Source organism: Cibotium barometz, chromosome 9 (genome assembly GCF_041138505.1).
Source record: "Cibotium barometz isolate CiBa-2024 chromosome 9, ASM4113850v1, whole genome shotgun sequence".
Lineage (NCBI taxonomy): Eukaryota > Viridiplantae > Streptophyta > Polypodiopsida > Cyatheales > Cibotiaceae > Cibotium > Cibotium barometz.
This window is the reverse complement of record NC_141054.1, coordinates 34392154-34417275: the sequence shown is the minus strand read 5'-3', so window position 1 is coordinate 34417275 and position 25122 is coordinate 34392154. Positions and strand designations below refer to the sequence as shown.

At 44.3% G+C, this 25122-nt stretch overlaps 1 protein-coding gene across 1 annotated transcript; it reads left to right on the top strand.

Moving 5' to 3' along the window:
• The first annotated feature begins 8949 nt into the window (after positions 1-8949).
• Positions 8950-24494, top strand: LOC147635512 (mannose-P-dolichol utilization defect 1 protein homolog 2-like). The gene is made up of 8 exons (XM_086802813.1): positions 8950-9230; positions 22398-22551; positions 22676-22748; positions 23221-23287; positions 23411-23470; positions 23853-23913; positions 24120-24161; positions 24265-24494. The coding sequence occupies exons 1-8, from the start codon at positions 9078-9080 to the stop codon at positions 24360-24362; spliced, it is 708 nt and encodes a 235-aa protein (XP_086658939.1). The 5' UTR covers positions 8950-9077; the 3' UTR covers positions 24363-24494.
• Positions 24495-25122: the final 628 nt, after the last annotated feature.

Genomic DNA, 25122 nt, shown 5'->3' with positions numbered 1-25122 from the left:
TAGATATTCCTTAAAGGCCGTGTTTATCAATCGTTGGAATGTTGCAGGTGCATTGGTCAAGCCAAAAGCCATGACGCGAAAGGCAAACACTCCAAACTCCGTGATAAATGCTGTTTTAGCTTGGTCCTCGACTGCAATTGTGATCTGATTGTAACCCGAGTACCCATCTAAAAAGCTATATGCCTCCTTGCCTGCCACTCTTTCAAGCACATGTTCAGAATATGACAAGGGGTAATGATCCCTTCTGGTGGCTGCATTAACCTTTTTGAGATCAACGCACACTCTGAGTTTCCCATTCTTCTTTGGCACGATGACTATCGGAGAAACCCATTCTGAGTGCTCAATTGGGTATATGAATCCACATTTTACCAGCTTTTCAATTTCCTCTTGTACAATCTTTGCGTACTTAGGATTCATTGGGTAGGGACGTTGCTGGACTGGTTTAGCAGTGCTAATCATTGGAATCGTGTGTTGCACCACCGAGGGTGGAACACCCTTCATATCATGATATGTCCATGCAAATATGTCCTTGAATTCTTTAAGAAGCTTCGTAAGTGCAGCTTCTTCTGCCTTGGTGAGGTCTTGAGCAATAAAAACTGGTTTAGACTCCTCACCCGGATCTGCTAAGTCTATCTCCTTAACTACCGCAGGGCCATCGTAGACACCGCTACTCCCATTGGTAGGCGTTCGTTGGGCTTTTGTGTAGACTACTTTACGTTCCCCTGTGGTGAATGATTTGAAATGCTCGGGTGCAGGGTGTAAGTCTACTGGTTCTTGTTGTGCCTGGCTTTTTTCTTTCAATTCCGCTTCCTTTTGTTGCTGAGCCAACTCTTGGTTTTGTCGCCTCCTTGCAGTACGACTTAGTTTTGGCTTCTCATCAATTTCTAATTGGGCGATATCATGAGGTTGCGGAATACACCACATGACACTTTGGAGGTATTGTCCCCAATTATCCGCTATCTTCCGATGAGCATCAATGGCTCCTACATAACTAAGCCATTCTGCAGTGGATCTTTCCTTGTTTATTGCAGTGCGTACATTGGCTCGATAGCGTTGACGCTTATGTCTCGTTTTCTTCTTACCAAGTTTCTGATTTTTGTTTTTATCAGATTCGGACTCACTTGGTCGATCTTCACTTTCGGATGAACTGCAGGAGGTCACCGTCCTAGGCCTTGAGCACCTTGCTTCCACATTTGGGTGAATATTTGATTCATTTTTTCCTTCAGGCTCAGGGTCAGTTTCTTCTTGAGATTCATACTCAGAGTTGCATTGGTCAGAGTCTTCACTACTTTCAGTGTCAGTGGAGTTTGCCACTTTCTCGCCATCAGGAGTCAAGTGCATAACACCTATCATGTTTATTGGCACTAACGGTGGCATATGTTGCCCCTCAGGTGTTACCCAACTTGTGCCTCTATTTCCCCATGTGTCTATGGTTGCCGCTAGGTGTACCCAATCCACGTTATCCGACTCAGTCATACCCGGTAGGACATCCATGTAAGGAGAATCCTTCCCATCATCAGTCTCTTTTTTGCATGTGTAGCAATACCTCAATGGGGCGGAATGAACAGTGGTATCCGATCGATTATCAATGATAACCTTGCTTCCTAAGGGATGCGCACGACCATTCTCAAGATCAACTCGAATGACAGAGTCCTGGAATTGTAGATAGACATGGTTTTTCGACCAGTCATGCACCATTTGTGCTTCCCTCATGAAAGGACGTCCTAAGATCATTTGATATGACATAGGATGCTTGGAGAAATCCATTACAATGAAGGTATGTTTTACCTTATACCCCAGGACCTTGATCTTAAGGTCCCTTAACATTCCAATAGGTTTAGCAATAGTTCCGTTTGCCATCTTAACCACTATGTTTGTGACTTCGAGGTGAGGTCTCCCCATAGATTCCCAACAGTTTTTAGTCACAATGCTCACACCAGCACCACCATCAAGGATTCCCTTTAGAGTTAATCCCTTGGTAGTAATGGGGAGGGTTGCATTAGATTCGTCACCTTCAAAGTACTGTCCCAACTTGTTCACAGGTATTTCAACGACCGAGTCTTCATCTAGGTTGGGTTGTAGATCCCAATGTTCCCCTTCATCTTGAAGCGTGTTGGGTCTATCCATATTTGCAAATTGTGGTAACCCCGCCTTTAGTTCTCCATTGAGAAATGCCCGAAGAGCTAAGAATAGCTCAGGATCTCCGTATAATTTGGATATGATCGTGGTTCTGATTTCAGAGGACATGAAATCCATTAGCTTGGACACATTCAACGGTACTTTTCGAGACATCGCCCCTTGACTAGGGACTGGTGAAGATGGAATCACTTCCTCTTCAATGGGGTCAGGTATTCCCTCACTAAACATTCTTTCCAGCAAGAAGGGTGTTTGCCCACTTCCTGATGTCCTATCCTCACTTTCTTCCCGAATGATACTAGGTATAGCTAACGGTTTATGGTTCCGGTGAGGCTGAACTTGCGTAGGAAACACTGTATCTGGAATTTTGACTTTTCTCGGGTTTGGCTCCAGTTCTCTTTGTGTTTCTTCCACCAAACCTCTTAAGTGTTGCACTTGTTCAATCTCCTCAACTGGGTTTGGGTAAGTTCCAATCTTTTTCTTGAGGGTTTTTGGCCCACGTGGCTTGTCTTGGGGAATCTCAGTCAGTTTGGGTGGTCGAGAGGGCATTAACTGACTTGGTTGTGGGGCCGAGGAAGTCTCCTTCTGTTTTTCCTTATTTAGGTACTCGCTTGATTCTCCTTCATTGAGCTCCCGAGTGGGTTCCTCCTTTAAGGTAGTGGCTTTGGTCCCCATGGTTTCTATTGAATCAGAATCATCTTCAGGATCATTCATATACACGGGGTCGTCTCCTGTCCCTACGTTAGTCCTTGAACTGGGCTTGGAGCTCGTGGCATTAAGCGATCTCTTTCGTCGTGTTTTCTTTTTCTTTGCTTGAGCGATTGATGCAGTATCCCTCTCTTCAAGAATGTAGTTTTGATTTTGAAGCATTGACCGTGTAACTACATTCACGGGTACAATGGGTGTGGTTCCTCGTGCTTGGTTGGTGACCTCAACCAAATTCAATGGCGTAATCTTGGGTGCATTAGGATTATGTGGACATTGAGCGATCAAATGATCTATGCCACAACGATTACATGTAAGTACTGGCATTCCCGATGTGCTCCCTTGATTTGGTTGCATTTGAGTAGCGATCTTCTGTAGCCTATTAGGGCACTCCGCTACACGATGCGGTCCACCACACTCATAGCATTGAAGAGGTGGTCTCCTCGCCAAGGTATTAAGGTTTTGCCCTCTTGTGGCGAGAGCAGCCGCTTGATATACAGGCTTCACTTGCCCGAAATGATCCTCCATGTAGTACTGGGGAATCATTTCAAACGTATCGATCCCATATGGAGTAGTGGGGTCTATCTCCTCTTCATAATCCCCACACGCACTATGTGACTCACAACCCATCTGGTTTATTGGGGTAATCCTTGGATGTGGGGGTTGTGGTCCTAGCACTGGCGGTGGTAACGGCACAGACTGGACTACATTCGGATTCCTTGGAACTATGTGCTGTGTCGGTTGCTCGATAGGTTGTGCAGGCATTAGCGCGGGTACTTGAGGTGTGTTTGACCAAGCTAGTGGTGCCTGGTTTGCCAACATTCGCTTAAGTGTTAGGCAATCTTTAGATTGATGGCCATACTTACCACATGCATTGCAATTCCCATTGAATTTGACTCTGAATGTGGGACATTCACTTGTGCTATATGGTCCTAAGCACACCGAACACCATTGTTGCTCTCTTCTTGGGTACATATGGCTATTCTGAGGAGCTCGATTACCCCTAAAGTATTCTTGGAGAGCCTTAGTAAGATCGGTCACAGACATTTCAGATATCTTGGGCTCCTTGGCAATAGGTTTCACCGTCATTGGCTCGTGCCCAGATACTTGCGAACTAACGGATTTTGTTTCTGAAGACACCTTTTTACCTGCAATCATCAAGTTGTCTTCTAACTGGATTGCATTGGCAGTGACTGCTTCCCACGTTGTAAGACCTCTAATGACTAGGCCATTGTAAATGTCCTCGTGGCGCAATCCTCGGATGAATCTATCGAGGAGTTGGTTGTTATTGAAGCGTTCATCGGGAGTGCAGCGAGAATTTAGATGCTTCAATCGACTTATAAAGTCTCTCACTGACTCCCCTTCCTCGCGTTCAGCTTTTTGGAGTTGAGATGCTACTCCCCAAAGCACACCCTCACGTATGTATTCTTTCAAGAACAATCTCTTGAGAGTGGGGTAGTGAGTGCGCTCTTCAACCCTTAAGGTTCGATACCAATCTCCGGCCTTCCCACTCAAGGTTAAGCCTAGGGCTTTACACTTATGCAGCTCATTGTGCTCTTCCAAGGAATCACACACGTGTTCAAAGACTTCAATGTGCTTCCTAACATCCTCGTTACCACTGAAGTTTTGAGTGAGCTTAGCCACTTGTACTGCCTTGCTTCTAGGTTCTCTCTCAGGAATACCCCGCATGTTTTCTGCAATGGATCGTCCGATCGTCTGAGCAAATGCTGCGAGATCACCTAAGTGAGCAGGCATAGTTGGTGAAGGCACTTCTGGGATAGCCTGGCTGATAGGAGTTGGCGTTGGTCTGAGTAGGTTGGCAAATGACGTAGGATATGATATGGGACTAGGCCTAGCTCCCCTTGGATAATGGTTATGATAAGGCTGTCGTGGAGCATACGCCATTGGCATACTAAGGGCGTAGGAGCTACCTGAGCATGAGTAGCGATAGGTACATAGGGTCGATAGGCACTGGCACGCACTGTTGTAGGTACTGTTCCACTAGGTAGTGGTGTCGTACTAACTACAGCGGTAACAGGTGCACTTTCAGCTATGCTCATCATTGGGGTAGGCATTGCGGATTCCCTAATGGAAAGTTGAGCCAAGGTTGGAAAGCTAAAGTTACTACTCGTGGGCTCAACCTGCATTGAGACTCCAGGCGAAACAACATATGAAGGGTCTATGGGACTCACCGAGGGAGTCTCCAATTGTGATAGGGTTGGTTGTTTGGCCTTGCCCGTATCCAAAAACCTCATAGGGCCAGTGGAAACTAGGTTCACTCCCCTATTTTGCCTCTCAATTTGGATAATTCTATGAATCACCTCACATATCATGTGTTGTTGCTCCTCTAGATTAGTGGCGCTAGATGTAGATCGTAGGACTTCTAACCAACCTACATGGTATGTGTAACCTGTGTATAGGTCAGTTAGAGTCTCTGTGTGTAGATCATATTCCCAATTTTCATTGAGAAATATCCCATCTAGACTTGGTGTGCCAAATGGTTCTCTTGAAGTGGACGCAATGTCACTTCTTAAGGGTTGGCTTCTAGGGACCTCTACTTTAGGAAGAGCATCGGAATGTGGTAGCTCAGTAGGGCCCTCATTAAACGAAGTGGGTAGAATATCCACATGGACACTCTTTGGGAGGGTAGGGTCCATATAAGATGTGAATGGCGAATCTACTACCCCTCCTTCCTCATTTACTTCGCTTGTCGCATGCTCAGAGCGTGTAGCTCTACTAAAGGTCTCTATTAGACGACTAAACATGCTAGATCCGGGTTGTGGGGCCCACACTGGCATGTTTTGGCTTGTCTCCTCAGGGTTCTTGGTAGGGTGTCCTTCCATGGCTTCTGAGTCAGAAGATGAGTCACTATCCACTATTCGTGGATCTTGGGTCGCACTCCCTTGGGTTCCAGCCGAAGGCCAAGATGCCAACGTGGAGGGATGGTGTGAGCCTGCGTAGACTGAAACGCTTTCTAGTGGTTCAGGCTCTAGCACCCGACCAGAGCGTAGATGCATGTGACGTGGGTACCCTACGTGCGTTGGTAACTACCCTTGAAACTCACACAAGTGGTTTCTTAGGTGTTTCGCACCCCGTTTTTACTTGTTTTTGTGTTGTTTTTAACCCGTTTTTGACCCCCTTACTTACAGTCAAACTTGGACTAGGGCGTATGATAGCTCGAAACGAGCGTATCGTTCAAAGGATCCTAGTGTGCTTTACAGCACCGTGTTCGCCTATCTAGAGCTCCTGTAGTCCTCAAAACAGTCCGTTTCCCTTGGGGGGAAGGGGCAAAAGCCTATTTGCTTGTGGAGGAAAGGGTGAGGGCTTTATCCCACATGCTCACTTTACTCCTTGGGGAGTGGGCTACATATAGGGCACGACTTCCCATAAGCTCTCACTTGAGAGAAAGCTATGGAGGCTCACTCTCCTATATATATATATCAAAAGACCGAGGCCGGGGCCGGGGCCGGGGTCGTGGGTCGTGGGTCAATTGGGGTTCTTTCTTTTTTTTCTCCAATTAGAAAATCTTTCCTCTCCACATGTTTGGTTCTTTCTTTGAAAATAAAATTTAATTTTTTATTTTTTATTTTTTTATAATTTTTTTTATTTTTTATTTTCTTTTTTTTTTGTGAGATAAGTTTTCTATGGTTTCCTTAGGGTTCAGCCTTGGCCTCGGCGCAGTTCGCACACACAGCACAGATCTGGGGATTCAGAAATCCCTCTCACACGCAGAAACCAGATAACAGAACGCACGCCCACACGCGGAGCGAAAATATAACAAAAGAAACAGAAATGCAGAAGACAAATTGCAGAAACTGAGATTGCAAAACACAGAAACACCTCAACAACAAACACACAGTCGCTTTCCTACAGTGCAGATTAAACTTCACGCAGCAGCCGAGCTGCAAACTGGAGCTTGGTGCAGGGCAACTCCCCGGCAGCGGTGCCAAAAATGTGCGCTTTTGCCGCACAGGTCGTAGCTGGGGACTTGCCAGACACCGTATGCGAGCCACGAATGGCTGCAAGCATACAACCAGGGAAGGAAGCTCAAACAGAATGCCAAAGGGTGTGTCACTCACCGCTCAACCGCCGCCTTGAAGGATTCCCGCGTCGCAGCTGTGAAGGAGGAGCCGCCGTCGCCGCTCTACCGCCTCTCCGCCGCCGCCGTGCCACTACACAGTGCTCGATCGCTCTCTCACTCACTCTCTCTCTCTCTCACAAACGCAGGAGAAGGAAACCAAAGAGATAAGGCAAGAGCACTCTTGTATTCACAACACATGAGAATGAGGAGTTTAGGGTTACATTTGACTCTTATAGGTGACTTGGCCGTTCACACTTGGGCGCCCATACATGGTCGGCCAACCCTAACCCTTATCCTACTGATATCCAAGGTGCGCCTCTCATCGGCGATCACCCAATCCCTTCATCCTTAACATATGGTGCCGACAAGCCCGGACCATGACTCAGAATATTTAAATTAATGACGTAAAATATAGTGCGTCCGCCATGGGTTAACAGCCACCACTAGGAGCTTGCATATGTGCTAGTGGATCTCCCCCTTCCTCATATCTTGCATGTCAAATATCACATAGATATCTCACTCATTGTGAGCACCTTGCTAGTGCATGAATCTACCTAGATTGCTATCAAAGCTCCTTGTTGGAGCACATGGGTGGGAAGATGCCAACAATTTCTAATTTTGGTTTGTAATAGTAGTTTAACATTATTCTCTATATCTATTGCTTCAAATTATTTGTCTTATGATCAAGTTTCACTTATTGTATTTTCTTACATCTTCCTTCTTTCAAATGTAGACTAAAGAAACAAACTTTTTGTGTCAAGTGATTTGCAATTACCATTGCCCTTAGTATATCAACCTTTTGAATGCGTCTTAGCAAAAGCCAAACATTATTGTCCCACGCCATGGCCTCATCTAATAGCTTTTGAAACATCTCCACGTTGATGCTAGTCTCCCATCTTTATCTTTTCCCTTTTCCCTTTCCACTTTACCTATAGCAATGGTCTCATAGCTAGTGATGGAGAACACATCTTCAATAACCCTTAAGAAGGGAAGATCAATTTGCCTCTCTGGGATGGATATGTTCTCATCCACCACATTGATGAGCTTGTAGAATTTGTCCACCCATTCATTCTCATCTCTTGTAATCTTAGGGTTCTTCTCCAAGGCTTCAAGGGCCGGAAGAGCATGCCAACCACAATGACATCATCCCCAAGGAACTCATATGACGATAAGATCCCCCGAATAACTCAACAAGCTTAATGAACTCATCGTCATCTACTAGATCAATTTTGTAAGGAAGACAACAATGTGCGGGACACCGATTTGTTTCGCATAGGACATGGCACCATTAGCTCTAGAGAACAAGGATGGTCCCATCCATCTGTGCAACACCTGCGATCATATTCTTAACATAGTCATCTTGTTAACCTTAGTTGTTCGAGCAACCAAATTTTCTTTTGCATTAATTAATTAATATGTTGAAGTATGTATTTTTAACCTTAGGAAAGGATGTTGAATTAAATAGCGACGTGAGGCTTCATTAATATGTTGAAGTATGTATTTTTAACCTTAGGAAAGGATGTTGAATTAAATAGCCACGGGTGTATGGTGTTGTAGGGTCAAGGTGAGGCTTCATTTGAGTCATCTTGTGTGTCTCTCTCTCTCTCTCTCGGTGCCAAGACGCGTTGCACGAGAGACGAAGGGGTGAGACGAGGGGTTCATGACAGATAGGCAGAGAGATGGGTAATGCGTGCTAGAAGAGGCAAGGCCTCGACATAGGGCTTGGGTCAGAGAAGGCGCTGGGCAACCTGTGGTGGAAGAGGCAAGGCCTCTGCGTACTACTGAGCGTGGAAGGCAAGAGACAACTGAGAGAAGGGAGGCTCGAGCAAAGGCACCTTAGTGTAGGCTAAGGTGTTGAATAATTAATGGGGTGCGGTAGCACGATTAATTATTTAATGTCCACATAACCTGAATTGTGGCAAGTCTAGTTTGAAACCGTAAAAAAGCCAAGAAGCCCTTTGTTTAGAGATGGAAGAACATAGGCACAATGTATAGCTGTACACGCAACATTGGTTTTTTTCCGTGGTAGTGACGTGCTTAAAAATCATCGCTCAATTTTATTTTAGCCAATTTGTTGGAATGCCACTTTTTCTTTTTGAGCGCAAATAAAGAAAAGGACATAGCGGAAGAGGTTGGACCCGTACTTCGAGACGAAATGGAGATGGAATTCATCGGCATGAACCTCACCTGCCTCATCGTCTCCCTTCAGAGCCTCGAGCTTCCTTCTCGGAGCTGCCTCCTGCCTCTCATCTCCAAGGCACTCGGTTACGCCATCGTAGCAGCTTCCACGATAGTCAAGGTCCCACAGGTACACAGATCTCTCTCTCTCTCTCTCTCTCTCTCTCTCTTTCTCTCTCTCTCTCTCACACACACACACACACACACACACACACACACACACACAAGATTTTCAATCTTAATTCTCATCTTTAATTCTTAGTCAATTTTCGAATTCGTATGTTACATGTGTTGGAAACTTGGTGAAAGTGTTATGTATGTAAGCCTAATGGTCGGTCCGGATTAAAGCTCAGGCTGCTGAGAGATCTATTGGTATGATAACCTTATGTATCAAAAAGGGATATATTTGGTAACAAACTCCATGGCTGGTCATCTACAAAAATTATTTGTATCTAAAGTGGGATATCTGAGGTACATACACAAACCACCAATTGTAACCGCAGAGCTCCACCTAATATACTCGATCCACAATTGCATGTAGCTTATTTGGCAATGTAGAAAAATCTACCTGAGCCTCCATCCAATGTAGAAAAATCTACCTGAGCCTCCATCCAATGTTCAAATGGGGTCTACGAAGGGGCGTTCAGGCTGCTCAAATGTGGCTATGCCACCGAAAGGGACCTAATGAACATGAACTAGCTGGTATCTGTGCAGTATTATATATAGGGGGTGGAGCATTGATTTCCAACAAGACTCAATGACACTTTTGAATATTTGAGAGTTGATAAGAGAATACAGATTGTTCTTTTGAAAGTGCTTTTCACAAGCGTGTTAAGGAAACATCACACGAGGCAGTGTAATATAAAATAGCATCATACCATGTTGGAAGTTTTTAAGTGGGGAAATTGTCAAACCACTGTATAAGACTGTCAAAGCCAAAGATTTATTGGCAGGGGCAAGTTACTACATAGGAGACCATCATACTTGACAAAAAATGCTACCAGTCTCATATGGCTTATCAGGGGCAGGGCTGGTCCTATAAGCTGCTAGTTACTAGGGGAACTATAGTAATTGATGAAAGGCCAACGGAGGTTAGTGTCTATATGGGTGCATGCCACTCTATCTCAAAAGGGCTTGCTGTCATGGAGTGCAGTTAGGTATATCACTAAGTATTAGGAGAAAAAACTTGATTTCTTGTTTCCATATTGGGCCGCACTTAGAGCTGAAGAAGATATTCCTAGATTAGCCCCATGTCAAGATGTGTCTAGGTGGGCCTAGAAGCTGTGCCTAGATCTTAGGTCTATTGCTTAGTTCTATATTGCACTATGTCGCTGGTCTTGTTATAATATACAATTTAATTTGCACACATTTAAACTTCAGAGACACTTTAGTACTTCCAAATTCCAATTTCCAAGTTCAAACTTCCAAGTTCCAACTGGTTACTGATGTTCAAAGTTCAAAGTTCAACTTCAAAGTTCAAACAGTTCAACATGAATTTTGAAATAGTAGCTACAGCCTACCAGCTACAACAAAAATATGAAACTTCAAAGAAATAGCTACAGGGCCCAGGCTACAGCCTAGGTCCTTGGGCCCACACCAAAACATCAATGATCAAACACCAAAATGCATCACACCCAGTGCCACTGGCTAGCATGTTCAAGTCTCAGGCTGCAGCCTGCATGTCACACACATGATGCATCCTCATCATCCACATACTGAAGGCTGGTCATCCTCATCCTCATCAATGCCAGCAACTTCCTCTTCCTCCTCATCCTCATCCTCCTTATCCTCATCATCCTCAGCAGAGTCTTCACTAACATCCTCGGTTGCCTGTTCGCCATGGGACTCGAAAGGAGTGGAGCTACTTGAAGCTGCAGCACCACCCATCCTTCCTGCAACAAAAGGAGCTGTAATCTCCTCGTCTCCCTCTGTAGTCTCCTGCAAAGCAAGCAGCCTGTCATCATCCTTCTCCTTGTTGATCATTTCCAAGGTAATCTCTATCTTTTCAAATCCCCTTTCCTTGATTTTGGAGATGAGACGCAAATTAGTGTGGATGTACACTAATTTCTCCGTATTCTTAGGAAGCAACCTGTTTCTTCTTTTGGTATGGATAAGAGAGAATGTGCTCCAATTCCTCTCACAAGGAGAAGCACATGTGCCCTGCGAGAGCACTCGAAGAGCCAATTGCTGCAATTTTGGTGTGTAGGACCGTAGGAGGTGGAGGCTGTGGCTGCAGCCTGCAAGGCTGCAACTTCAATCGTCGAGAGCGGCACCTTTGTCGAGAAGCGCACCCACAGATGACAGCGACACGACGTACGACTCCAGCCAGAATTGTTTAACACAACTTTATCGGGCACGCCGTTTTTTTCCCCAAAAAAGGCCACGTCTGAAACTGTTTTCCATACGCGTATGATATCCAACGTATCATACGTCTGGAATCTTCAATCGGACGCGTCCGGTTCCAACTATGGTTGGAGGAGCAACAACCAATCCACAGCTCAAAACGCCAATAACAGTGGTTATCAGAAACCCCCCACCTGGAGGAGCTGTCGTTGGTGTAGTGGGGAGCACTATGACAATGAATACCCAAAACGGCCAGCACAATCTAGGGTGAACATAGTAGAAGCCCAGGATGCAGAAGATGACAATGATCATCACAATGGGTATTATCACCATGAGGGAGTACGGATCACAGAGGTTGATGAACCGGAGTGCTCCCACTCAAGAGACGATGCGCCAAATATGCCCCATGTGGGGGTCGTGCAGGCAATGCCGAGATGTATGGCAGCGCAACTGCAGACAGTTCCACATTTGTATTTTCAAGCAGAGATGAACGGGGTAAAGCAAGACATAATGGTAGACACGGGAGCAACGCACAATTTCATGACTCCCGAATGTGCTAAGAGGTAGGGGGTGCAGCTAACTCGTACGGCCACAGCCTTGGAGGTGTCTTTTGCTCAAGGCGCCGACTCCAATGTGCTCATGGCGTACTCCGTGCTGGTCCAAGCGGGCGCATGGAGGGCCAAGATGGACTTCCTTGTGGTTCCGATGGATGCCTTTGAAGCCATTGTGGGACTCTCATGGATGGACAAGTATTTGTTGGCACTGCTGGGAAAAGGGGTCAATAACCTTCTGCTAGACATGCAAGGGACTGGGGTGTTGGTGTCGTGCTTGAGGTCCACCCCTCCCCGCTCGGCTAAGAAGGCCCCGCAAAAGACAAAGGAAACTGCAAGGTAGGGGTACACGGATAGAAGGGCTCCAGTCAAACAGGCGCCAAGGGAAACAACACCGCAATGGCCTAATGACAGAAGGGCCCCAATCAGTCAGGTGAACCCTGCAATCAGTGACAAAGGAAAAAGGGTGATCCTAGAGAACATTAAGCCAGTGAATGCCACCATGCAGAGTCAAGGGAATGCTTGGTCAGACATGCAGGGGCTAGGCGTGCTCGGCAGTAAGCCAGGAAATGTAACAAAACAAAGTCAAGATGGGCAGAAAAAGAGGTTGTCGTGGGATGACATGACGCCAGATTGGTATTGGTATACTGCCAAGCAAGTGGAACGGGACATGAGGCATGGAGCCCAGGCACACTTATGCATTATGTGAGTGGATATCGACGAGGGCACAAGCCAAGTGGTGATTGGGGAGCCGGAGATTAAAGGAGTCCTTGATCAGTTCAGAGATGTCTTACCGGACCAGTTGCCGCCAGGATTGCCGCCGCAGCGGTGAGTGGACCACAAGATTGAGTTGGTTCTGGGGCACACCCCGCGGACAAGGCACCGTATAAGATGGATGCCACCAAACTCAAGGAGCTCAAGAAGCAGCTAGGCGAGCTTATGCAACAGGGGCTGATTAGGCCGAGCAAATCCCCATATGGGGCACCAGTCCTTTTTGTGACCAAGAAGGATGGCACAGCTAGGCTTTGTACAGATTACCGGGCACTCAACAAAGTGACCATCAAGAACAAATACCCTATTCCGGTGATGGACGATTTGATGGACAGACTAGCTGGGGCTCAATACTTCACACGTATCGACCTCCGATCAGGGTACCATCAAATTCGTATCGCAAAAGGGGACGTCCAGAAGACAGCATTCAGGACAAGGTATGGTAGCTATGAATGGCTCGTGCTGCCGTTTGGCCTCACGAACGCTTCGGCTGTTGAGATTCAAGCTCGACGTCAGTGTGAGCCAGCTATGCTATGTGCTGGCATGTTAGGTAGGAACATGTGTGAGACATAAATGACCGCGTGTCCAGCTGGTCATAGTGTGTGGACATTAGCTAGGGTTAGATGTGTGTGGACACAACTCAGTGTGTGTTGTGTGTATTATGGATTATGGCTTTATGCTTTGTGTGAGAAGGGAGATGGCTTCCCTCTATGGTTAGGGTTTGCAATATACATTAGAGTTTGCTCCTGTGTGTGTGTCTCCTCCCCCTCTACCGTTCTTTAAACATGGTATCAGAGCCTTGTGCTGTTTATTAGGGTTTATGAGTGAGTGAAGAGAAGAGGGAGAAGAAGCTATGAAGAGAAGCCGTGAAGCTTGCCATTGGAGCTGTGAAGCTTGGAGCACACCGATTACTATCAGATCTGAGAGCTTGGCCTACCGGGTAAGGTCTTCTAAACATCCTTGAGCGGATTGCAGGTGATACAGGCAAAAACAAAGCAATTTAGAGCAACTCAAAGCAAAGCAAAATTCTGGTTTTTTGGAAGCTTTCCATTAAAGCTTGGAAACACTGATGTATGGTGGAAATACATGTAAATCTAGCAAAAGACATATGTATCTGACAAGGAGGGATGTATTGGCAACTCCTATGCAAGCTTTAAACAAATTTTGGAGCAATTTGAATGCATTTGAATGAGTGGAATTCACTGGTTTTTGAGCTCTCACAAAACAGAGAAAAGGAAGTCACAAATTGATGCATTTGGAGTGTGTTTTTGGCAAAAATCCAACCATTGACTGGTTGCACACATACCTAGGTGTCTTGGGCACTTGTAGACATCATCAATTAATAGTATAACGACTCCAAAATCCCTGTAGAGCACGCGGCGCAGCTCCTACAGAGAAACAGGGCAGTTTTGTGTTCATTTTGAAGCGAGGAGATCAAATTCTCATTGGTTGCTTGTTATATTTCACAATTGCTTTAGCAATTGGTTGCTACACACATTAGAGAAGAGGGCTATGTGATTGGATTGATCAATTATGCTTAATTGAGTTGGGAATGAGCTGATTAAACAGGCTGTCCACTGGTTGCAGAGAAACAGAGCATTTTTAATTGAGCAATTAATCTTTGGTCTTAAACAATTGGACAAATTCCTCTTACATCGAGTTGATGGACACTATTGCTAAGCTAATGAATGCCTGGTTGCTCAATTTGGACAAATATTGAAGAAATTAGAGCCATTTTACTACTGGTTTTTCTGGTTTTTCCCAAAACAGAGAAAGGGGTTTTCAAAAATTGATATGTACACATGTCAGATGGTGTTGATACTCTACATTGAGGTTGTTTAGGTGTCAATGCAAGTTGTCCATACTTGATTGCACCACTACATTGTGATTTGGAGCCTTGGAAAGCGCATCAAAGCAGGGTATCTCGGACTGCGTGAGTCAGTTCATCTTGAATGCATACAGGTTGATTTTCTACATCAAATTTGAAGATTGGTGGTTACTTTGGAGTATCTGGAACACTCATTGGAGTGTGGTTGAGCTGAGGAAGGCTCGGTTACAGATTTGGACGAGTGCGGAAGGTGCACATTAAGCAAACATGTCGGATAATCCAGTACAGATTGTTGGTGAAAAGCTGGATAGGAAGAACTTCCAGGCATGGAAGTACAGGATAAAAAGTTTCTTGAAAGGAAAAGGATTTTGGAATCTCATTACAGGTGCTGAGCCAGAGCCTGAGCTACCTCGACAACCTACACAGCAGCAGCTTATTGCTCATAAGCAATGGTCAGAGAGAGCATTCAAAGTGCTGCATTATCTGTCTATATGTATTTCTGATGCTATGCTCATACACATACAGGATGCTGAGAATCCCAAAGATGCATGGGATACGTTGGTCAAGATGTTTGATACAGATACGAGTGCTCGCAAGTCTCAATTGCGACAGCAGATACACAATGTGAAAAGGAATAAAAGGAGCATACATGATTATGTGCAAGAAATCAAGAAGTTTGCAGATGCATTGGCCACAATAAATGTCCCCATGCCTGATGATGATTTGGTGGATATTACCTTGCGTGGTCTTGGCAAGGAATACAAATCTTTTGATACATCTATCTCAGTGAGGAGTACAGGTTTACCAGACTTTGATGAGTTGGTTTCACTCTTGCTAGTTGAGGAAATCAAACTCAGTGATTCATTTCTGGATGCATCTACTAGCCATGATGATAATGGCAGAAATCAGGCTTTCTATTCTCAGAGAGGCTTTAGAGGCAGGGGGAGATTCACATCACGTGGACGTGGTGGTAATGGACGTGGATGGCAGGACAGGTCATCACAATTGAATTTTCAGCCTTCATATGGTACTCGAGGTGGTCGTGGATATACCCCTCAAAGAGACAGAGGTAATCCTCGAGGTAGAGGACGTTAGCAAGGCTAACAAACATCTATGCAAGATGTTGAATGCCATTATTGTGGGAAATATGGTCATATGGCAAGAGATTGTTTTCGCAAACAAAATGATTTGAGAGGGGGTAGAGCACACAACGTGGTGGTCATTATGGTGAAAATTATGCACAACATGGTGGTGGAAATTATGCATCAAGCAGCAATGATGGCACTGCAAATCATTTGTTCGCCATGAAACATGTTGTAGGATCGATGATGACAAATGCTGAGAATGATGATACTTGGTATATGGATTCTGGAGCATCAAACCATATGACATGTCATGGTGAATGGTTTGAGCATATGAAGCCTATGGATGTAAAAGGCTATGTGGAGACAGGTGATGATACCCAGCATGTTATTACACATGTTGGAAGTGTACCATTGGTTATGCACAATGGTCAAACAAAATCTATGTCCGATGTATTGTACGTGCCTTCTATCACAAAGAGCTTGGCCTCAGTCGGTCAAATGGTGGAACAGGGATTACAGGTTCGTTTCAACGAGCATGGTTGCTTCGTTGAGGACTTCAAACATGGTTGTAGAGTCATTGCTAAAGGCAAGAAAGAAGGCGGATGCTGGAATTCCTGAGTTAAAATCAGCCATGTTTTCTAAAAGCAGAAATGTGGTACAGGACATTGATATGTGGCATAAGAGGATTGGACATGTCAATATACAGAGATTAAAGAACATGCAAACAAGAGGCATTGTCAGTGGATTGCCTAGATTCAAATATGATGGGAATATGCATGTTTGTGAAGCCTGTCAGTTTGAAAAGCAGGCAAGGTTGAGGTTTCCTACAGAAGGAAATATGAGTAGCAGGCCACTTGAGATAGTACATAGTGATGTATGGGGTCCTGCACAAAACCCATCTATCAAAGGCAGTTTATACTATGTGACATTCATAGATGATTTCAGCAGGATGACATAGATATACTTTCTCAGAGAGAAGAGTGAAGTGTTGGAAAAGTTCATGGATTTCAAAGCTTTTGCAGAAAAGCAATATGGCTGTTGGATTAAATGTTTGAGGACAGATGGAGGTGGTGAATACACCTCAAAAGCTTTTAAGTATTTCTTGAGGAAGCATGGAATAAGAAGACAATTGACTTGCAGGTATACACCTCAGCAGAATGGTGTGGCTGAGAGAAAGAATAGAGTCATATGTGAAGTGGCTAGGGCGATGCTCAATGAAAAGAGCATGCCAGATTATTATTGGGTAGAAGTATGTGCTACTGCAGTGTATATACTGAACAAAACACCTACAGCAGTCATTCATGGAAGCACGCCAGAGATGCGGCTTACAGGTTACAGGCCAGACATTGGACACCTCAAAGTTTTTGGATGCATAGCGTATGTACATGTGCCTGATGAAAGAAGAAGGAAGTTGGATCCTAAGACGGAGAAATGTGTATTTGTTGGATATGCACAGGATCGAAAGGCATACAAATGTTACAATCCACAAACTAGACAAGTGGTCATCTCACGAGATGTGGTGTTTGATGAGCTTGCTAGTTGGTACAAAGCAAAAGATGAGGGTGTCATTGAGTCACTTGAGGCAGATGTGCCTGTAAACTTGTCACAAGCAAGTTCTAGTTCTACTACTATGTCTGGGCCAGCAGCAGAAGTTGAGAGTAGCAGTGTACGTCCATGGTCAAGACGTTTGAGGCATGAGAGTGTGAGCATTGGGAGTAGTGCTATGGATAAAGGAAAGAAGAAAGTCGAAGGAATTGGAATCACAGGTTATGAGTCATCTAGTTCGGAGAGTTTGGATGAGGAGCTTGGCATACCTGTTTTACGCACACCTGGTGCTAGGCAGGACAGATATGTGCCACCACATGCTAGAGTTACAGGTGTACAGAGTGACCCGCATGCATTGCGGAGATCCCAGAGGGTCAGATATCCAGTTGACAGATTGACATATCGAGATTTTGCTATGCACTATGTATATATGACATCTATGGTGAAGCATGTGGAACCTACATGCTATATAGAAGCTATTGGAGAGCATGTATGGGAGAAAGCAATGGATGTTGAGATGGATGCATTGGTCCATAATGATACATGGGATTTGGTTGCACTACCAAAGGACAAAAATGTTATTGGATGTAAATGGGTTTACAAAGTGAAGTGCAAATCTGATGGTTCTATTGAGAGACATAAAGCTAGATTGGTAGCAAAGGGTTATGCAAAGACCCAAGGTTTGGACTATGATGAAACCTTTAGTCCAGTGGTTAAGATGGGCACAGTGAGAGCAGTCATTGCTATGGCTGCAGCTAATGGCTGGGAAATGCATCAAATGGATGTCAAGAATGCATTTCTAAATGTAGATCTACAAGAGGAAGTGTATATGGCACAGCCAGAAGGGTATGTACACCCAAGATATCCCACTCACGTATGCAGATTGAAAAAGGCATTGTATGGTCTGAAGCAAGCATCTCGTGCTTGGAGTGATAAGATGAGCAGATATCTTATCTCACTTGGTTTTCAGATTTCTACAGCAGATTCTTCACTCTATGTGAAGAAGACGGAGCATGGGATTGTTTTACTCGTGATCTATGTGGATGATTTGATTATCACAGGTGATCATGGTGCAGATGTGATGCATGTCAAGAAAGCTTTGAGTGGGCAATTTGACATGAAAGACCTTGGTGAGTTGAGATACTTTCTTGGCATAGAAGTGATCAAAGATAATGCAGGTACATGGTTAGTACAGCGCCAATATGCATTGGATATGTTGGCAAAGTATGGCATGACAGGGTGTAAGCCTATGAGTACACCTTTGGAGCAAAATGTGAAGTTGCGGGTTGATTATGGCGAGGAATTGGATGATCCATCGATGTACAGAAAGATGGTTGGTAGTCTCATATATATGACTATCACACGCCCGGATTTGAGTTATGCTGTGGGGCTAGTAAGCCAGTTTATGCAGAGCCCCAGAAAGCCTCATTTGGATGCAGTGAGACGCATTATGAGATATGTTAAGACCACTGCACATTATGGTCTACTTTATGAGAGTGGTAAAAGCTTGGACATACATGGCTACACAGATGCTGATTGGGCAGGTAGCTCATATGACAGGAGGTCTACTAGTGGTTATGCTTTTACACTTGGAAGTGCCGTGGTGAGTTGGAGTAGTAAGAAGCAACCTACAGTTGCTTTATCTAGTACAGGGGCTGAATACAGGGGTGCAGTCATTGCTACTTGTGAAGCTATATGGTTAAAGAATCTCTTGACAGATTTGTGTGAGTCTATTGATGGCAAAGTTGTCATTCATTGTGACAACATGAGCCGTATACAGTTGGCAAAGAATCTAGTGTTTCATGCGAGGACCAAACACATAGAGGTCCATTATCACTTTGTCAGAGAGAAGGTGCTGGATGGTACAGTTGATCTTCAGTATGTGAAGACTGATGAGCAGGTGGCAGACATCTTTACAAAGCCACTTAGCAGGGAGAAGTTTGAGTACTTCCGTACTATGTTGGGAGTACATGGGATGAGCTTGAGGGGGAGTGTTGAGAGTCTTGATATCCCAAGCTCATCTACATCTTCATCGGTAGTACATCATGAGCTTGAGAGGGGCTGTTGAGATTCACGCTCGACGTCAGTGTGAGCCAGCTATGCTATGTGCTGGCATGGTAGGTAGGAACATGTGTGAGGCATAAATGACCGCGTGTCCAGCTGGTCATAGTGTGTGGACACAACTCATAGTGTGTTGTGTGTATTATGGATTATGGCTTTATGCTTTGTGTGAGAAGGGAGATGGCTTCTCTCTATGATTAGGGTTTGCAATATACATTAGGGTTTGCTCCTGTGTGTGTGTCTCCTTCCCCTCTACTGTTCTTTAAACATCGGCCGCCTTCTGTACCCTGATGAATGATACCTTCAAAGACTATCTTGATGACTTTCTCATTATCTACATCGACGATCTCTTGATTTACAGCAAAACCTTCACAGAGCATAAGGAACACCTAACCAAGGTGTTGCAGAGACTCAGGCAATGTAAGCTTTATGCCAAACCAGAAAAGTGTGAGTTTGCAGTATCAGAGGTGGACTTTCTGGGATTTGTTGGAGGAATCACAGTAGACCCATGCAAAGTGGAGGCCGTGGTCAAGTGGCCCATACCTAGGAATGTCAGGGAAGTCCAGGAGTTTGTCGGCTTCACACAGTTTTGCCACAAACACATCCGTGATTTCTCCAAAATTATAACCCCTTTAACAGATATCACCAAGGGCAAAAGAGCTTTTTGTTGGGCAGAAAAAGAAAACACTCCATTCGAAAAAATGAAAGTGGCCATGTGTGGCACTCCCGTCTTGAAGCTACCCGAATTCGACAAGGAATTCGAGATTCATACCGACGCTTCTGACGGAGCTCTCGGCGGGGTGCTCATGCAGGACGGGCATCCCGTCGCCTACGAATCGAAGAAGTTTTCAGATGTCCAACAGAGGTGGCCTACACACGAGAAAGAAATGTATGCCGTTGTTCATTGCTTGGAGAAATGGTGCCATTATGTGCAGGACAAACATACCAACGTCTTCACCGACAACATCTTCCTCAGGTACTTTGAAACCCAACCCAAGCTGTCACCCAAGCAAGCTAGGTGGCAAGATCTCCTTGCAGAGTTTGGCATAGACATAGTGCACAAGCCCGGCAAACAGAATGTAATGCCTGATGCATTGAGCCGGATGCCAGAGATAGTTGCAGTGAATGCAGTGAGTGCAGTGGACAGTGGGGTCTTAGATGAAATCAGAACAGCCATTAAGCAAGATGCTGCAGTGCAGAGGATGTTCAACGACTTACACAAAGGCAAATCAGATGCAGGCTTGTATGACTTTAAGGATGGACTATTCTATGCCCATGGGAAAATCTATGTGCCTGATGTGCCTAGCTTGAAAGCTAGATTGTTGTGGGAAGCCCATGATTGCAAATTGGCAGGCCATGGTGGCCAGAAACGGTCATTTGAGAAATTGAATAGATTCTTCTATTGGCCTAAGATGCAGGATGACGTGGTCGAATATGTAAGGTCATGCCCCATGTGCCAATTGGTCAAGGCGCAACGAGTAAAACTGGCGGGTTTATTGCAAATGATGCCAATACCGTCTCGACCATGGGACGTGGTGAGCATGGATTTCATAGTCGAGCTGCCCGAGTCACATGGGTACACCACCATCTTGGTTGTGGTCGACTATTTTTCAAAACAGGCCCATTTCATTCCCGCCAAGCCGCCCCTCACTGCATATCAAACGGCGAAACTATTCTTCAAACATGTTTTCAAGTACCATGGCTTACCGACGGCCATAGTATCCGATCGGGATGGAAGGTTCATGAGCTCTATGTGGAGAGAACTCTTCAAGCTGCTCGACACACAGCTTCGATTCTCATCCGCTTACCACCCGCAGACAGACGGACATAGTATCCGATCGGGATGGAAGGTTCATGAGCTCTATGTGGAGAGAACTCTTCAAGCTGCTCGACACACAGCTTCGATTCTCATCCGCTTACCACCCGCAGAGAGACGGACAAACAGAGCGGATCAACCAAGGAATCGAAGACTACATTCGCAGCTACGTCAAAGCAGATCAGAAAGATTGGGCAGATTACCTAGAGATCCTAGAATTCCATTACAATAGCTCCATACACAATGCTAATGGGTTCTCACCTTTTGAACTCGCAACGGGTAAAGAGGTGATAACTCCCTTGGCAATCGCCACTGGAGCTATTCATGCAGAGGATCATGATGCAGAACAATTTTTGAGGCAATGGCAGTCATGCATGCAGATAGTTAGGCAAAATTTGGTACAGAGTAGGCAGAAGTATGCCACATATGCCAATCGCCACAGAAGACAAGATGAATTCCAGTCAGCATTTAGGACAACAGTAGCATAAGTATCATCAGCATCATCATCATCATCTACAGCATCATCCTCACCATCATTATCATCGTCATCATGCATGGGAACCAAGTCAATAGCCTTCTCAGGCATCCGTTTATTTCAGCATCTTGTTCTTAATCAAGCTTAGGGCTGTGGATCAGTACAACAAAGGCTTTTGCGCATGCAACATCGGAGATCCACGCTGCCCATTACATACTTACCATTTGCAAAAATCATATGAACATTGGGTAGTGTAGAGATTGAACCATATTTATTAGATCACTCCCGTCTAGGGTATTCTTGGGCATCTCTGAGGCATATGGACATTTCACATACCTTCAATCCAAGCAATGTCCAGGCAAAAAGACAGTTCATGTAGACAAATCATCTCCCAAGAAACGAGCAAGCATAACATATACCATAGGAAACAAATTCCGCCCATCTTGTAAAGATTTGTATCAAAATTCCATGTGGCGAATTCTTAGGAAATGTACTGTTGATGACACGTGGCACACTAGGGCAACGGGTTGCGCCTAGCCAATAGAATTACACCCAGAGGAGGGGGGTGATTCCTGGCTGCTGGAACCTAGTGCGCTGTAAACTAGCCTACAACATGGCTGCAGTTTGGGCTGTCAATACCTCTGAGTGTTTTTTTGCATTCCTGTTTGGACTGTCAACACCTTCCCATGTTCCTTTTCCACGATAGAAACTCATGTGGTACAATTATACAACCATTTCTTGTCATTATCGGTTGGAGCAACACTTAGCATTTCTGTATATGCTACACAAGCATGTAAGTGAGCTGTGTCAGTGTATTTGCAGATCTATCTCATCATCAAAAACCGTAGTGTCAAAGGCCTTAGTCCAACATCATTTGAGCTCGAGGTGGTTGGTTACACAATTGCTTTGGCTTACTGCGTTTTCAAAAAGCTCCCATTTTCAACCTATGGAGAGCTTTCTTTCCTGCTTATACAAGGTAAAAGCTAAAAAAAAAAGAGTGAAACCTATGTCTTCATGCTTCTCATTAGTTCACATTTCCAGATTTAAAAAAAAAGTTTTTTATATTGAAGAAAAGTCACAAAGGTGCTTGGATTTTGCAGCTCTCATTATTGTGGGACTCATCTATAATCTTACCCCGACCCTGGGAGTGAGCTGTTGGGTGAAGGCTGCTGTGTATCCTTTTGCTTCTAGCTGAATAAGTATTAAATTTCTAAAATTGTGTCTTCTACTTCTACTGTGGAGGTTTGTTTGAATATAAGATTAGCCTCACTTGAAGGTTTCCTGCTTTTTTTGCCACAGCGTTTTTTCGAGCTAGCCTTTCCATGCTTTTGCCACTGTGCTTTTAAAGCCTAGCCTCTCTTGAAGGTTAACCGCCCATGCTTTTGCCACCATTCTCATTACAGCAAATGCGAGATAGCCGGCCGTGTGGTGGGCCGTGGCTATAACTTTACTGGTGTATCTACCCTAGATGTTTCAGGGCTTCGTGCTTCAAACCTAGAGCTGCTCCACCAATTCTCGCGGGATGGGAAATCTCAGGCTACTATGTGGCAGTATAGCTTTATGTTGATGATTGGGGTGGTGGGGATTCAAATCACAATATTTACTGTTGCAAGATGAGACACTGTTTTACTGAATACAAGCACAGATATTGTGCCTTAGCTCCAACTGTTCTTGCTGGTGGCCTTAACCCTTTGGTATTTGAAACACTTTATGTGAGTAATCTCCTGCTTTATCTTTGTATGTAAGTTTGAATTTGTGGCCTGGAAAGCTGATATTTTATGTTGACGTTGAATGACACACCTGATCATATGTCTGGTGAGCTGGTTCTATTGCAGGCTTCTCAACATGCTATCTTTTTCTTTTCAAGAATACCTCAAATTATCAAGAATTATCGGGTAAGCAATGAGTTCTGTGGATTATTGGGATAATTCAATGCAGTGACATATGAGCATTACTGTGAGAATATGGGTTTTAAATAAATGGATGGTATATTTTCCAGTTCTCATGTGTCTGTCATCATATCTGCATCTTCAAAGCATACTTATCATTCTTCTCCTAGTTGTCTTCATTAATTTCTAGTCCTATTCATTTATTTGAGTTTTAATAAAAAGAGAGATTATATATATTATTAGTGAAAGAGAATTGCATGTCCAAAAAAAATCCTCTCCAAAAAAAGACAACGGTGCAACTGACAAGAAGTGCGATGGATTGTTATTGCTATAATTTCTGTGGATGTATAACTTTGTAAACAATATCTGCTGGCTTGTGAATTCGCAGAGCAAAAAAACAGGACAACTGAGCTTCCTCACGAGTTTCATGAATTTTGCTGGCTCCCTAGGTATTTGTTTGTTTGTCAAGCTCTTTTTTGCGAGTCGTATATATTATAGGTGTCCAGGTTCAAATTCATACCGCCTGCCGGGCAGTGTGGTATGATAGCCTCTCGGGCTAGAGCCTGCCAACATTTTTTTTAATCAAGATTTAGGGATGTGCTACTTCTGGTACTGCATTATTAGTGTTGTACAAACTATGCTTGTCATTTTGCAGCAAGGCTATTTACCAGCATTCAAGAAAGGGCTCCCACCTCTAGTATCCTTTTATAACTGTTCTGAAAAAGCTCTAGTTTCGCCCAAATCCTATTTGAATTTTGTGTACATAGTGTGCTTTGCATGTATCCTTTACACTTCTGCAGTGGTGGTGGGAAGTGGCCTCGGAGTCATCACCAATGGAATTGTAGTCTCACAAATTTGGATGTACCACAAAAAACCAAAGAGGCAACATAGCATGTGAGGTTTCGGCCATTGCAACGGGCACTCCATGAAGTCATTGATTGAGTTTATCTCATGTCACTGTAAAATCAAAGAAAAGAAACTTGTAGAAGAATTGAGTACTTTTGTGTAGTTTTATGCTGATTTCTGGTAATTTTTGGCCATTCCTCTTTGCTTTGACTTTCTACATGATGTTCAATGAAAACAAGCTGACACATGCAGATGAGGTCTTGCTTGTCACACGTGGAATTCAAATAAATTTAATGACAATAGCAAAATCATATCAATTAGGAAACTCGTGAGATTTTTAACTATGAAGGGGCTATGAAATCATTTTCAAAATGTTTGATCAGGAAAAATAATTGCCTATTATAACAAAAAAAATTCACCTTGATCAAACATGTGACCAAGATTAAATTTTTTATATGCATTAATTAATATATTTGTTCATCATAAACATAGTTGCATAGAAGATTCACAAACTTGCCTCTTGGACGATAGTCCAACGGTAGCGCCCACGTCTCTCAAGGGGGAGGTTGTGGGTTCAAATGTACCCTTGTGACATCTTGCAACTTTTGTGTAATCTTCCTTAGGTTCCCTGGGCTCCCATAGATCTATTGGATGATTTTAGCTTTTGTAGGGTTAGCCTTTGGATAGGCTCCCTGTCCCCTAAGGACACATGGTTGCAATAGTTATCACGATCGGTGTTGATGGGGGTACCACAAGTCATGATATTTGTCAAGTGATCTCTATAATAATCATGTTCATGTGATGTTGCGAGG